We start from the raw sequence: 16,021 nt of genomic DNA, 5'->3' as shown, positions 1-16,021 counted from the left end.
AAAAAAAAGATTTCTTGTGATTCTTTCCTTGAGTGATACAGAACACTGCCAAAGCTCTGATACCAATGTTAGGTGTAGCGAAATGAATGTTTGCGCTTTGCTCAAGATGAGTGCCCCGAACTGTGCTCAAGGTTCTTTTCGTTCTTATGGAAGGGAGAGCCTTCCGTTCTTAATGAGAGAATGCTATGATCACAAACAAAGTGGATGGACACTGTGTGTGCAAGTGTATGAGACTGAGAGATAGAGAGACAAGAGAGATACAACACCAGAGACGTTGTAAAACCCTCCTCCGAAGGTTCCACTCTCGTGGGCGAGAGTGGTCTACTTATGATTGCACAATCTGGTACAAATGGATTGCATGGGATTGATGCAAGTCTAGGCTATGTCGGCGATGACGACGGTGACGATGAAGTCGACCTAAGGGCTGAAATCTGCAATCTTTCTACTGCTTTCCAAAAACGCTATGGGCTGAAATCTGCGACTAGTCCAAAAACGCTGATTTGGGGGCTGTTTTCTGTGGGTCTTTGACGCTGAAAATCTGCAGGTTTAGGGCTGAAAACTGAGGTTTCTTTAGGCTGAAAACTGAGGTTCTTATCGAGCTGAATCTGCTACTTCTTTAGGGGCTGAATTTGCTGGTCTTCATTACTTGGAATCGCCAAGGCTGAAAAATGCTACTATACCAGAAACGCTAGACTGGAAATCTGTTGGCGATGGCTTGAGCAAAAACGCTAGGCATGGGGGTATGCTTGCGGTGGAGATCTGCTGAAAAACACAAGGCACTGAGAGGGCTGGGCGATGAGGGATCAAAAACGCTAGGGATGACTGCTTGTTGGAAAACGCCAGTGATGGGGATCTTTGCTTGGAGGGAAACCACCAAGGCTTGGTCTTGCTAAGAAGTTGTCTGTTGAGCAAGGTGCTCCTGCTGCCTCTTCTGCCAAATAGTGCTAGCTCTAGTGTGCTTATATACAAACTTAGCAAAATTGCCCTACCTACTTTCCAACAAAAGTCACTTAAAAATAGTAAGTGAAAAATGTCAAAAATAGGTAAAATAGGCGAAATGCATTGGAAAATTCCCCTGAAGGATTCTGATGGGAATGCTTATGATCATGCTGTGTGCAACCAGAGGATATGCATCTACACTAAGTGACTGGGCATGCACGGTCTACGAATAGACTCACAAAAGTGCGGATCACTTCTAATCTAGATTGACTTGACTGAATTGAACCCTGGTGTGAGGTCCCCACCACGCCATATCAAACAATGGATCTGATGGTGAACCTGGTGGCCACTAGATCTATAGCGGAAGCAAACAAAGTGGTTCAGGTTCAGCTAGCGGACGATCTCTCATCACAAAGTAAGTCGAGCTCGAGCCTACTAGCAATGAGATCTAGCTCCACCTCGCAGGGGAAGCGTACTTAAACCATCTAGCGATCCTAAGACCCACCTTCCAAGAGGAGAGAAACCCCGAGTGCCTTTTTCCCCATGTTTCAGAGGCACGTACTCTCGAGATTTCACCGCTCTAGGGGCAATGAGTATTACTAATATCGAATTGAATACTATGGGGACAGAGAGTTCCCTAGCAGACATTCTTTCCTATTGCAAACAGCATACTCACCAATCATTTCTTTCCTACTTTAGACTTTAATGTACAAATGAGTTCAGTGCCGAGGTTTCCGTCGGATTTCTCCAACATGTTTTGGGGATATGTTCATTCCTAACTAAACGTGTGCAATGTTAAATTAAACAACTTGAATAAAATTATGACCTACCTCTTCCATTTCTTCGTCAATGGCCCGTGAGATGGCCGGTATTTGTTCGTCCATGGTAGCTTTTCCCTTTTCATTGACATTGCATGTTTCCGCCTCACGGTCGTGGGCTCCACGAAAGCGAGTCCTCTTAACCGGGGCCATTTTAAACTCACTACTTTAAATAATTAGCCTGGAGAAAAGAGCTAATGTCCACAAGTGTTATAACAAGCCAAATGATAGATTAGCAACATCAAACAATGCCTACTACATGAGAGGTTTAGATTTTTCCATATAGCAATCATTATGGAAAATGCATATTCCTATGGGAACCAGCCGCTCTAAGGATAATTACTCGACTTAGATGATAAGAATAATAAGGTCTCATTAATAGAATTACCAGAAAGATGAATCAAGCATAATTAATCTCTTCCTAGCAATTAGAGGATGCAGGTTCACTTCATGCATAGGTGTGAGAAAAATTAACTCTTAGAGACTTAATGACGGCTTTAATTTTACCTTAATTACATCTTAATGCATAAGAAAATGGATCTAATTTAGCTACATTGTTAATAAAAAGGTGATTTTTATCAATCTACACAGTTATCGGCTTATCGATTAATCACTATGCTACCTAGAGAGAGAAAATTCTATTAGTCATGCACTAATCACTAATTAAGGATGATGAATGGCTGATAATTCAGTTATGGTGTGATGATTACATAATAGAATATGGTTAAAGAGAAATTAGAGAGTAATTATAGAGAATTACGACTAGGAATAAGCATAATAGACGAGAAATTTAGATGGTAATGGAAAGGATTTGCAGAAAGCATTAATTAAACCGTGGTTACCGTGATTAAGGATTGAGAATCCTCTGATTTTTCTGATCCAATGAATCCTCAAGATGAGAATTTCGGTAGCACCTCCCCCCTTGCTTCTCCTTCAAAAACAGTGTGTGTGCCGACAGCACCTCCCCAAGGTGTGTGTGTGTACTGGGTGTGTATGTGAGCATGTATGTGTGTGTGTGTGCACTGGCCTTTAAATAGGCCTCCTCAAGTTGAAAATCGATCTGGGTTGCTATAAGCAATTGGGTGAGCACTCAGTGAATGCATTGGCAAGTCTAGTTGCCTACCCACCAAGTGTCCAGTTGGCTTGGTTAACTGGTTCTCTCACTTAGTTGCAAGCTGGGAAACTCTCCCAAGACTCCCACAAGGCAAGAGGGCGTCCCCTAGCTGCTAAAGCTGAGCTGGAGTGGGCTGGAACCTGTTCCCACACAACCTCGGGCCCCCGGTACCTCCCCGGCCAATTTTGGGAAAATTTGGTTTTAGGCTATAACGGGTCAGACGAGCCGGATTTTGATGGCGAAAATTGCTATAGCAAGCTCTAACTAAGGCGAATTGGCCCGAGTATCTGCCATATTTAGCAGCCCCCAGGGTCCGAAAATGCATTTTTTCAAATTCGGGGTACGGGTGGAGTTTTTCGAGACTGTCAAAACTGGATGGGTCGGGTGACCAAAAACTTACTATTTTTGGAATTTTTTAACAAAAATTATTTTAATTCACATTTCGAAGCTTTAAAACATTCTAAACATCATGGTATTGACAGAATTCAAAAAAATGCTAAAAATAGTAACTTTTTCGATTATGATCATTACATGGTACATGGTGTTCTTTTTGGTCGTGGTCAGAGACCTTACACCTGGTCATGCTGTAGCTTGTCCACGGACACATAGGGTTGGATGTGTCACGTGATATTTGTTCCTTTAGTGAGAGAGTGCAATGGACACAAACAAAGTGGATAAACACTGTGAATGAAGGTGTTGAGACTGAGAGATAGAGACAGAAGAATACGAAACCAGAAAGTTGTCAAACCCTCCTACAAGGACCCCTCTCCCGATGGCTAGAGGTCTATGCTATTGATTGCACAATCTGATACAAGGTGCTAATGCAAGTTCTTGATGTTATGATGCAAGAGGATCTAGGCCTGGGATGATGGCGACGATGAGTACGGCGACGACGGCTGGCTGACAAACATTGTCTTTAGAGGCTAAAGACGCGGCTAAATCAGGCTGAAAATCGCTGTTTTACCTTGCTGAAAAACGCTGTTTTGTAGTGCTTGAAAACGCTGATATAAGCTGAGTAAAACGCTGAAATTGAAGCTATGGAAACGCTGATGCAAGCTTCCCAAAAACGTTGATGGAAGCTGTCGAAAAACGCCGATGTAAGCTATCCAAAAACGCTGATCTGAGGGGTCTTCAATCGCTGATTTGCTGAGCTTGAAACGCTGAAGTGCTGAGCTTGAAAATGTTGGTCTGATGGCTTTAGAAACGCTCGAGTTTAGGGCTGAAAACGCTAGGGCTTAAGGGGGTGGTTCTTGCTTGAGAAGTTGTCCAGAGGCCTGCTGCAATGGGTGCCTGTGCTCTCCTTGCTCTTTTGCCATAAAACCTAGCGCTAGCTTTTCCCTATATATTATCTTAGTCAAGTTGCCCTACACAGTTCCCAACAAGTCACTTATAAATAATAAGTGAAAAATGGCTAAAGTAGGGAAAATGGGTTCTATGCTCTGGAAATTGCTCTTGATGGATTCTGATGGTAATGCTGATGATCATGTTGTGTGCAACCAGAGGATATGCATCTACTCTAAGTGCCTTGGCATGCATGGTTTGCGAACAGAATCACAAAAGTGCCAGAACACTTCCTAAGCTAGACTGAATGGGCTGAACTGAACCCCTGTCATGAAGTAGCTTGTCCATGTACACATAGGGTTAGATGTGTCATGTGACATCCCCTCCTTTTTAAAGTCAGGTACTGGTACCGATTTGCATGGCTTCCTTGTAGGCGGCCAACATCTCGGGATAATCGTTGAAAAACTCTTCATCTACCCACACTGCTTCGTGGGTTCCTGGATCGTTGAACTTCAAGAAGTATTGTCTCACTTGCTTCTTTGAACCGTGGCGAAACCGATGCAACAACACTTGCTCTGGCTCCATGACCTCCGCTTCATCGATGATCTCTGGTTCTTCTTCTTCCGAAATGTCCTTTGGAGGTGTTCCCTGAAACACTTTCAACCAAGAAACATGGAAAACGCTGTGCATTGACCATGAGTTAGGCAATTGCAATTTCATTGAAACCTCATTTATCTTTTTAATGACGGGAAATGGACCATATGTTCGAAAAGACAACTTGGGACACTTCTTTCCAACTTGCTTAAGACGTTGCTTTATGATTCTTAAATACACCCAATTCCCTTCCTTGATCGAAACATCCTGAGGATGCTTATTAGCTTGCCGTGAATAAGATTCCTGAGCCTTGCTTAGCCGAGCTTCACACTCTCAGAAATCTCATCGAATGACTGACTTTCAGCATTGGCATCAGGCATTTGACCGATCGAGCGAGTCAAAAGTGATTGGAACGGACGGCCAAAAGCTGCCTCATACGGAGTTTGATCAATGACAGAGGAAAAAGAGTCACTCAAAATAGCCTGGACCAATGGGAGATAGAGCTCCCACTGAGAGTGTTGATCATGCACATATGACTTTAAAACATCAAAAGCCAATTGATTGTAAATCTCTATCTGACCATTTGACTGTGGATGAAAAGCCGATGAAAAATTCAACTTAGTGCCAAAATTTTTGTTAAACACTGAGTGTTCCTTGAATGCAAACTAGGTGGAAGGTTTGTCACAAAATCCATGGAAATATCTTGAAAAGGTTCATCGGGATAGGCAGCGGAAGCAAGAGGCCTTGCTGCCTACCCCGAGGAGCTTTTACCTTTTGACATATAGTGCACATAACGAAACACATCCTTTCGCATTTTAGGCCAATAAAAGAATCTTTTTCTATTTTTTCCAAAGTGGTGTTCATTTCCCTGTGTCCACCCGTGAGAGAATCATATGCATCATGCAATATGGCTGGCCTGAGAGAGGGCAACACACATAGACGTGACGAAAATACAACAAATCATCACGAATGAAATAGTTGCTTGGTCCTTGGGAAGCAAGAGTGTGCAACCATTGCTTACCAAACTCGAAATTTGCATATTGGTTTTTCATGCTGTCGAAAGACACACCCTGAATAGAAACTGTGGATCTTGACTCAAGAGCCAAAATCTGTCCTTTGCGACTCAATGCATCTGCAACAGGGTTAGCTTTTCTAGGCATATACTCAATCAAACCTCCAAATCGCTCAAAAAATTGTGACCACCGTGCTTGGCGATCACTCCAATGTGCACTAGGCATAGACTGGAGCCACTTGAGGGCTTGGTGATCTGTGCGAACTGTAAACTCTCTACCATAAAGAAAATGCTTCCAATGCTTAAGAGAGTGGATGACAGACAAAAGTTCTTTATCATAAACTGAATAGTTCTTTTCTGCACTATTGAGCTTCCGACTAAGGAAAGCTATAGGACGACCATGCTGCTGAAGCATAGCGCTGATGGCGGCATTGCTCGCATCCGTCCATACCTCAAAGGGGTCATCCCAAGAGGCAAGGATAAGACACGGTGCTTCTGTCACCGCAACCTTGAGAGCTGCGAAAGCCTCAATGGTTGCTTCGGGCAAGTCTACGCGTTGACGGCGAGTCTTTACCCCTTTCAAAAGATCAATCATAGGTGCGGTAATGTGTGCAAAATTCTCTATGTGCGAACTATATGCTTGACATAAACCAAGAAAAGAACGCACATCATATGCAGTTTTGGGCAAATCCCAATTACGTACCTGTTCCACCTTCGTGGGATCTAGCTTGACGCCTTCTGCAGAAATGATATAACCCAAATAAGTAACTTCAGTGAGAAAAAACTCAGATTTCTTAGCTGCAACGTACAACTGACATTCATCCAAACGGGTTAGTACCCTTTCGACATCCTTTTCATGTTATTCCCACGATGCAGAAAAAAATGAGAATATCATCTAAAAAGATGAACACACATACACCAACCATATCACCGAAACGGCCTACCATGAGACGATTAAATGTACCCACGACACCTGTCCATCCAAAAGGCATAACAACATACTCCCGTTGCCCTCGCTTTGTGCGAAAAGCGGTCTTGAAGATGTCGCCTTTGAATACCCGTATCTGATGGTATCCACTCTTGAGATCGACCTTACTGAAAACATTTGCCCCATTGAGCTTATCAAGGATATACTCAATGTGTGGGATTGGAAACTTGCTCTTGACGGTCATCTTGTTCAATGCGCTATAATCAACACACAAACAAGACGAAACATCTTTCTTACGGACAAACAAAATAGGAGCAGCAAAGGGACTTACACTTGGACGTATGAATCCTCTAGCCACCAACTCCGTGAGTTGCCGCTCTAACTCTTCCTCCCGTGTCTTGTTCAAATGGTAGGGAGCCTTACTGACAGGCTGTTCCCCCTCCATAAGCTCGATATGATGGTCCTCCGACCGCTCAAGTGGGAGACGGGGTGGAAGATCATCATGCAAAAAGAGATGCTTAAACTTCGTAAACAAATCTGAATACCTGTCTGGAGCTTGAATGCTCTGGGCACTGGAGCAGCATAGATGAATGTCGCTTGTGCTCCTCGTCGTAATTCACGCTTTACCTGCACATGAGAAATGAGAGGCAAAGAATGTAGACCCTCCTCAACACGAATGATCATGGGAGAGTCACTCTTGGCATTTAATGTGAGAGTGTTGGCTTCCCCATCAATGAGAGAGTTATGCTCCCAAAACCATCTAATGCCCAAAAGCATATCACATCCTGAAAGAGGAGACACGAGAAATTTCCTACAGAAAGCAGCTTGTTGAACTGTAAACAACACATCAAGGCACTCTTTCGTGATGAGAGAGTCTATACCGGGAGCGAAGCCAGAGACCTCGAGAGGAGATTTTTGACTAACCTCTAGGCGGGCTCTCTCAACAAAAGGTACTAATCACATCATGCATACTTCCTGGATCAAACAATATGATAAAACGCCGACCCTTTACATAACCATAACACTTTATGAGAGACTCATCAATGTGTGTGTCAGAGACATGAGAAGATTCAGCTTGGTTCATTAAAGTGCTTGTGGTTGCTGTGGGTGCCTTAGGTTCTTTAGGTGGGGCTGTCTTAGGACAAGCCTTCTTAATGTGATCCTTGACGTGACATTGATAACATCTACCTTCCTTAGCATAAATCACTTGTTCTTCAACCGTTATGTATCCTCCTACAATTCCTTGTGCGGCTTTTTGATCCGGGGTTAGCTTAGGTTTTGCAGGTGTTTTAGCTTTACCCTTAGATTCATTTTGAGAGTTCTTTTCCGAAGGATTAGAGGAAGATGGGCTAGAAGAGTTACCATTCTTACCATTCTTCGGGTTCTGAGAAATCTGAGAGGTTCCTTGAGAAGTCTTGTTCTCCTTAGGCTTTCCCTTATTGTGCTTTATCTCTTGTGCGAGAGCAATCGCTACCGCCTTGTTGAGATCGATTGGATCAAGTACCTCCACATCAAACATGATATATTTGTCCAATTCATAAAGAAATGCCTCTTTGCGCTCCGCATCCGATTTTCATAATTGAGTGCCGAGCTGCAAAATACGATTAGAGAAAGACATAACTGATATACCATTTTGCTTGAGACCGTGCCAATCGTCCTTCAATCGTGCGAGGTACTGGGGTAGCAGAAACCGTGCCTTGAGCTTGTCTTGGAAGTCGGCCCAAATGAAAGAAAGGGGCACGTCTTCGTCGGCTTCCTCTAGGTGCGCGGCCAACTTTGCCTCTTGCCATGTGGTACCAATTAATGGCATCACCGGCAAGGTACATGGTTGTCGTCAAAACCTTGCTATTTCCTGTCTTCTTAGTTGTCGCAAAATAAGCATTAAATTGATGCAACCAAGAATGAATAACAGTAGCATCCAGCTTACTATCATACTTACTGAAAGTCAACTTCTTTGTGATTGGGTTGTTGGAGTCCGAATCTTGGCTTGCGCCACTTGATGAACTACCAACATCTTTGGCCGGCTCGGGTTTCGAGGTGAGAACGTGTCGGACCAACTCTTGTATGTGTAGGTCTCTCTGCATCTCACGCTCGGCCTCCAGGGCCGCTCGTCTTGCTTCGGCCACTTCGCGCGCTTGCTCACGCTCACGCTCAATAGTAGCCTTTCTTTCTTCGGCCGCTTCCTTTCTTGCGTCGGCCGCCAACCGCGCTTGCACAAGCTCATGCTCCAAAGTTGCCTTTCTTTCTTCGGCTGCCAAGCGAGCTTTTCCAACTCGGCCTTTCTTGCTGCTTTTCTTTCTTTCCGTTCCTTGTCCGCCAAGCACGCTTGTTCAAACTTCACGCTCGCGATCCTGTCTTTCTTGGCGTTCACGTTCCACGGCAACACGAGTCGCTTCTTGTTGTGCTCTCATGTCCATCATCGACTTGACCAAAGCCTTCATAGGATTTGGTGCAATCCGTGGCGTAGATGGGGAAGGAGGAGGGTCAGAAAAACCTCCTTGGTGGTGAGATTCTTCTTCGCTATTGTCATGCCCATCATCTTCATGCGAAGTATCTATTTTGCTTCGGGTGATGACCATACACTGAGATCTTTGGTTCTTAAGTTCACGAGGAACTTGGGTTCTTGTGGGTCTTGGGTTCTTGGGTTCTTGAGGATCTTGAGGTTCTTGAGGGTCTTAAGGTTCTTCTTTAGCTTGCAATCTGTGTTAGAGAAGGATCTTCTCTTCATGCGAGTTCTGCTCTTTTCCGCGGGCGCACCACTTGGCGGCCTTGCGCTCACAGCAAGGTTGCTTTTTCTGTTAGGTGTAGCGGAATGAATGTTTGCGCTTTGCTCAAGATGAGTGCTCCGAACTGTGCTCAAGGTTCCTTTTGTTCTTATGGAAGGTAGAGCCTTCCGTTCTTAATGAGAGAATGTCATAATAATCAATATCTAATTCTCCTAAATGATTTTCTCATATTAAACTGATCATTTAATGTGGGGAAAGCCAGGGGAGAAAAAGCTAGAATATTGGTTAAGCTAGCAAACCGGCCACAGTAGGGATCCAAAGGAAGGAAAATAGGGATCCAAAGGGGGGGCCATCTGCAAAAGAGCCATGTGCAACAATGGGCTAAAAAGACCCTAAGGTTTAGCCCATTAAGACTTCCAAAATGCCAAGGTTCCAAAATTCAAAGGTTGTGTCCAAAGGTCAACCCTAGGGAAAATTGGATGCTTTGTGTGTGCCCTAAAAGTCTTTGCACATCCCTACATGGGAGGGGGCGAGCCCTAAAGGTAGGGGATGAGAGAGAAAGCCATACACACACACACACACACAAGCTCCCTTTACACAAAGGGAATGAGGGACACATGTCAGCTCCCTAGGCCAGATGCCCACAAGGTGTGTCCAATTTCTATTGGATGACCCTTGAAGTGGACCAATGAGAATTAAGCTAGAGTAAATCTAGTTTAATTAATTTAAAAACATTTAATAAAAGAAACCAATGAGAATTAAGTCTCCTAGAAGACTATTGGGCAGTCTCCCAAGGGGTCCAATGAGCATTCGGGAGCCCCATGGCTTGCCTGATTCCTATTGGCCAGGAGGCAAAGGGGTCCAATGAGAGTTTAGTTTAATTATTTAATTACCTAAAGCTCTCACAAAAGGGGAAAGGGGGACACATGTTAGAAGGCTATCACTTATGCTGCTTAATTGTAATTGGCTTGACTTGGGGAGGGCCAATTAGGCTTCAGCAAGAGCAATTAGCAAGAGGGCTCGCCCAAGAGAGAGAGGGGGCTGATTTTTGCAAGGCATTATCACACACACACACACTCACACAAGCTCATGTGTGAAGAAAGAGAAGACTATCTCTTCCCAAGCTTTAATGGAGAACTCATCACCTACTCCAAGCTTGTGAGATAGAAGCCTACATCAACACTCTCTTGGCATGTGGATGCAAATCCAACCAAGAGCCAAGCTTCAATGCATGCTCATCTCCTCTACCAAGCTAATTACTAAGCTAAGCTATGCTACATATGAGTGATTATGTGAGGAGATGTACATCTTTCTCGTAAGATACTCCTTCTTCCTCTCAATCTACTCTCATACCCTGCTAGCTCTCACCATCTTCGAAGGTGTGTGAGGTCTTGGGTCTGAGAACGGGGATAATTCAAGTTGTGTTTGTTAAGTGTTTTGCTTAGTGCATGAAGTTTCCATCTTCATTGCACTAGCTAGTCTTGAAGGAACACAAAGAATTGTATTGTACAATGTCTCTCTTGATGGGAGAAACCATAATACAAAGCCTTTTGGAGGGGGGACCGGCTCCATGAAAATCCGGTCCTCAACTGTTGTCAATAGCATAATTTCTCTCTTTTGAAAGTATTGTCGATGCTATCTAACTAGGTGTTATGCTTTTTGTTGCTCTCTCCACCCAAGCACTCTTGTAATTCTCATTAGGAATCTACTCTAATGAAATGCCCACTATGTTCATGCTAATTTCCGCTACACATAAGTTATTAGGCCATTAAATGTTACAGAGAATGTTATGATCACAAACAAAGTGAATGGACACTGTGCGTGCAAGTGAATGAGACTGAGAGATAGAGAGAGAAGAGAGATACGACACCAGGGACGTTGTAAAACCCTCCTCCGAAGGCCCCACCCTCATCGGCGAGAGTGGTCTACTTATGATTGCACAATCTGGTACAATGGGAATGCATGTGACTGATGCAAGTCTAGGCTATGTCGACGATAACGACGGTGATGACGAAGTCGACCTAAGGGCTGAAATCTGCAATCTTGTATCTGCTGTCCAAAAACGCTATGGGCTGAAATCTGTTGTGGGTCCAAAAACGCTGATTCTTGGGGCTGTTTCTGTGGGTTCTTGTCGCTGAAATTCTGCAGGTTTAGGGCTGAAAATTGAGGTTCTTAAGGCTGAAATCTGAGGGTCTTTCCAGCTGAATCTGTTGCTTCTTTAGGGGGTTGAATCCTCATGAAACTGCCAGGCTGCTTCTGTAAAAAACGCTAGGTAGGCTGGGGTCTTCTGCTGGCGATCCTTGTTGATGCAAAAACGCTAGACACTGGAACTTACTGGGGATGACAAGGCTGATGCAAAACGCTAGGGGATGGGAGGTATCTGCTGCTTGGAGGGAAGGTCCACCAAGGCTTAGTCTTGTTGAGAAGTTGCCTGCTAAGCTCGGCTTCTGTTGCCTCTTCTGCCATTTAGTGCTAGGTCTAGTTTGCTTATATACAAACTTAGCAAAATTGCCCTACCTACTTTTGTTGGAAAGTCACTTAAAAATAATAAGTGAAAAATGTCAAAAATAGGGAAAATAGGCTAAATGCACTGGAAAATTCCCCTGATGGAATCTGATGGATTCTGATGGGAATACTGATGATCATGCTGTGTGCAACCAGAGGATATGCATCTACAATAAGTGATTGGGCATGCACGGTCTACGAATAGACTCACAAAAGTGTCAGATCACTTCTAAATCTAGACTCACTGGACTGACTGAACCCTTGTTATGCTGTAGCTTGTCCACGGACACAGATGGTTGGATGTGTCACGTGACATTTTCCCACCTCACGTCGATTGGCCGGCCGCTAAGTGCACGGTCCGCTCTCAATGAGCGAAAAGAGGCACAAGGGGAGGCTGGACAAGCCCTTCTTTCTTGGGTTTCCCGTCACTCTTCAAAAACACGATTAGGAATCGACACACCCAAGCGAACTTGGGTTACGTGCAACCGCAACAAGCAAAAAAAATTTCTTGTTGTTCTTTTCTTGAGTGATACAGAACACTGCCAAAGCTCTGATACCAATGTAAAGTGCAACGGAAGTGAATGTTGAACTTTGCTCAAGATGAGTGCTCCGAACTGTGCTCAAGGTTCCTTTTATTTACGGAAGGGAGAGCCTTCCGTTCCTTTAGTGAGAGAGTGCAAGACACAAACAAAGTGGATAAACAATTTGAATGAAGGTGTTGAGACTGAGAGATAGAGAGAGAAGAATACGACACCAGAAAGTTGTCAAACCCTCCTCCAAGGGCCCCTCTCTCGATGGCGAGAGAGGTCTATGCTATTGATCGCACAATCTGATACAAGGTGTTGATGCAAGTTCTTGATGGTATGATGCAAGAGGATCTAGGCGTGGGATAACAGAGGCGACGAGGACGACAGCTGGCTGACAAACGTTGTCCTAAAGACGTGGCTAAATCAGGCTGAAAATCGCTGTTTTACCCTGCTGGAAAACGCTATCTTGCAGTGCTTGAAAACGCTGATATAAGCTGAGTAAAATGCTGAAATTGAAGCTATGGAAACGCTGATGCAAGCTGTCCCAAAAACACTGATGGAAGCTGTCCAAAAATGCTATTGTAAGCTATCCAAAAACGCTGATCTGAGGGGTCTTCAATCGCTGATTTGCTGAGCTGGAAACTCTGAAGTGTTGAGCTTGAAAACGCTGGTCTGATGGCTTTAGAAACGCTGGAGTTTAGGGCTGAAAATGCTGATGGTTTAGGGCTGAAAACGCCAGGGCTTAAGGGGGTGGTTCTTGCTTGAGAAGCTGTCCAGAGGCCTGCTGCAACGGCTGCTTGTGCTCTCCTTGCTCTTTTGCCAGAAAACCTAGCGCTAGCTTTTCCCTATATATTATCTTAGTCAAGTTGCCCTACCCAGGTCCCAGCAAAAGTCACTTATAAATAATAAGTGAAAAATGGCTAAAATAGGGAAAATGGGTTCTATGCACTGGAAATTGCTCTTGGTGGTAATGTTGATGATCATGCTGTGTGCAACCAGAGGATATGCATCTTCTCTAAGTGCCTTGGCATGCACGGTCTGCGAACAGACTCACAAAAGTGCCAGAACACTTCCTAAGCAGACTGACTGGCCTGAACTGAACCCTTGTCATGAAGTAGCTTGTCCACGTACACATAGGGTTAGATGTCACATGACATTCTTTCAGTTCAGTTCAGTTCTTTCAAGTGAAGTAAAGTGTCCCTTGTGTTTGTGTGCGGAGTGCTAGATCCGAGCAAATCCTTATTCTCTTCCGCTGCACCTGACATGCCTGGTCGGCGGCATCGACATTGGACACTCTTACGGGCAGCAAAGATTTATACCAGGTACACCCCTCTCCCATGTAGTTTATACTTAACCCTAGCATACCCTCGGGATGGGAGTTTCTTCCATAGAGAGCATATTGTACACCTATACCATGTTACGGTTAGGATGCATTTTGGGACCCTCTATATACAGTTTTGCTGAATACACCAGAGTCGTATCTACCCCATTGTCCAGTTCTGTTTAGTGCTGTCATCTACCAGTTTTCTTTTTAGTTCATGCATGATACTACATAGACATGGACACCATTCTATTCTGTCTCATAAGCCAACATGGCCTTTCACAGACGTTAATACAAGTTTTCTATTTCTATTTCTTCTCTTTATGATGAGAGAGACCATCATTAGTTGTACCCTCTTTTGGTCTCATGGATCATTTGGCCTCTAAGAGGTGTTAGTATACCTTCTTTCTGGCCATGTAGGGACTTAAATGAGTTTTTCCAATAAGGTCATGTTACTATATCTATCTCTTAAATTTGTGTTTAGAATCTAGATGTGTTCAGAAACATTTGGATTTTTATGTGTTCCATAACGCTGCGTAGTGAATGATTTTGGAAGATTGGAAAAGGCATCCCGAGATGGTCCCTCAGACACCACTGCACTTGCCAAATGGAGAATATTGAACAGACTGCATGATCGGAATGAAACCCTTTACTATAAGGTACATTTGATCCAAGCGCACACATTTTAGCAGTGTGATGTTTTAAATGATATTAGAGGCACTTGATTCTTATGACGATCTTAATTCCTTTTTAGCACTCAATTGCAGGTGCTTATTGATAATATCAAGCAGTTTGCTCCAATTGTATATACGCCGACGGTAGGTCTTGTTTGCCAAAATTACAGTGGACTCTTTAGACGTCCGCGAGGGATGTATTTCAGTGCAGCAGACAAAGGAGAGATGATGCCAATGGTTTACAACTGGCCTGCAGATCAGGTGCACAATTTTCACTTTCCTGCTGCTGTATCTGTAACCACTTGAGTTCAAACTTTTCTGGCAAGATATGGGAACTTAATTGAAAATTTGTAGAAGGCTATGGAAATCTTGTAGTTGTTGATTGTTGACTTTTAAAAGAATTAGAGACAGAAAGCTGATAATGGGTGACCAATTCTATTCTTTATTTTTACCACGAAGTTTGAGGGAATTTAAAAGCTTACACGGTTTATTCAAGGTTTAAATAAAATTATCTTTTCTTGCTGAAAGAGGCCCCTTTAATTTTAGGTGCTAAAAATGACACTCGTGGCTTAAAACCTAAACTCAGCTAGGCACATACAATGTCCTCACCAGTACATTAAAATCTGCTGTGGAATTCACTCTTTGCTGATTGAGGATTGGGAGGCAAAGGTAGTTTCTACTTTAGGTTGGGAGCTAACTCTTGATCAGAGCTTTGACGCCTGCCAAAGAGGGCATTGATATATGCAGCTGGCAGACGATCAATATTGTGAATAGTAAGAGTAACAGATGGATTCTTGGTTGTGCTATCCATTGTCAGGTGTTTTTGGAAGTTTGTTTTGTTTTATGGTTTCCATGGATTGCCAGTGACAGATATATATGTTAAGCCGTATGTGTGTTAACCATTGCTCAACAATTTGCGTTTAGTATATTTTGAATTTGCATTAGGCATCTGCAATTTTTTGGATGGACCGATTGAAGTGGTTAAATGCTTATAGCAAGAAAGAATCCTCATATGTGGGGGAATGCAAGTTGTGAGGACTTGGTTGTGCTATCCATTGTCTAGTGTTTTTGGAAGTTTTGGGGTGTTATTTCCATGATTGCAGTGACAGATATCTTATGTTAAGCCGTATGTGTGTTAACAATTGCTCAACAATTTGCGTTTAGTATATTTTGAATTTGCATTAGGCATCTGCAATTTTTTGGATGGACCGATTGAAGTGGTTAAATGCTTATAGCAAGAAAGAATCCTCATATGTGGGGGAATGCAAGTTGTGAGGATCCTTATTATTGCTGAGCTGCGTTTGGTATTTCTTTTACAAATAGCTCTGTTGTATTGAGCACGAACTTTTTGCTATGTCTTGTTGCTAGAATGGATGTTGCTACCATTGATGCTTTTGATTCTTGTCGAAAGGCGTGCCGCGTCCTAGCATACACGTGTCTTATTTTTCCACACGTGTGTTCTTTTTTTGACGCTCAAGGTGCACGGTCCCACATGCAATGGCAGGTGTGCAATTCCAAGAGTGGAAGTAGTGGCCCCAAACACTGCAAAAGGCAACCTCTCCACTGTTGGCTGCTCCTCTGT

At 43.6% G+C, this 16,021-nt stretch overlaps 1 protein-coding gene across 1 annotated transcript in view; it reads left to right on the top strand.

The window, feature by feature from the left end:
• Positions 1-16,021, top strand: part of LOC147425667 (NAD-dependent malic enzyme 1, mitochondrial-like) — a 123,795-nt gene that overhangs the window by 39,506 nt on the left and 68,268 nt on the right. The window contains exons 3-4 of the mRNA XM_086499521.1: positions 14,306-14,424; positions 14,533-14,700. Coding sequence (XP_086355647.1) covers positions 14,306-14,424; positions 14,533-14,700 — 287 coding nt within the window. The remainder of the gene's footprint in view (positions 1-14,305; positions 14,425-14,532; positions 14,701-16,021) is intronic.

The sequence above is a fragment of the Adiantum capillus-veneris genome, chromosome 25 (assembly GCF_014529385.1).
Source record: "Adiantum capillus-veneris isolate H3 chromosome 25, ASM1452938v2, whole genome shotgun sequence".
NCBI classification, from domain to species: Eukaryota; Viridiplantae; Streptophyta; class Polypodiopsida; order Polypodiales; family Pteridaceae; genus Adiantum; species Adiantum capillus-veneris.
Note: the sequence above shows the minus strand (reverse complement) of the source record. Positions and strands in the feature narration are given on the sequence as shown.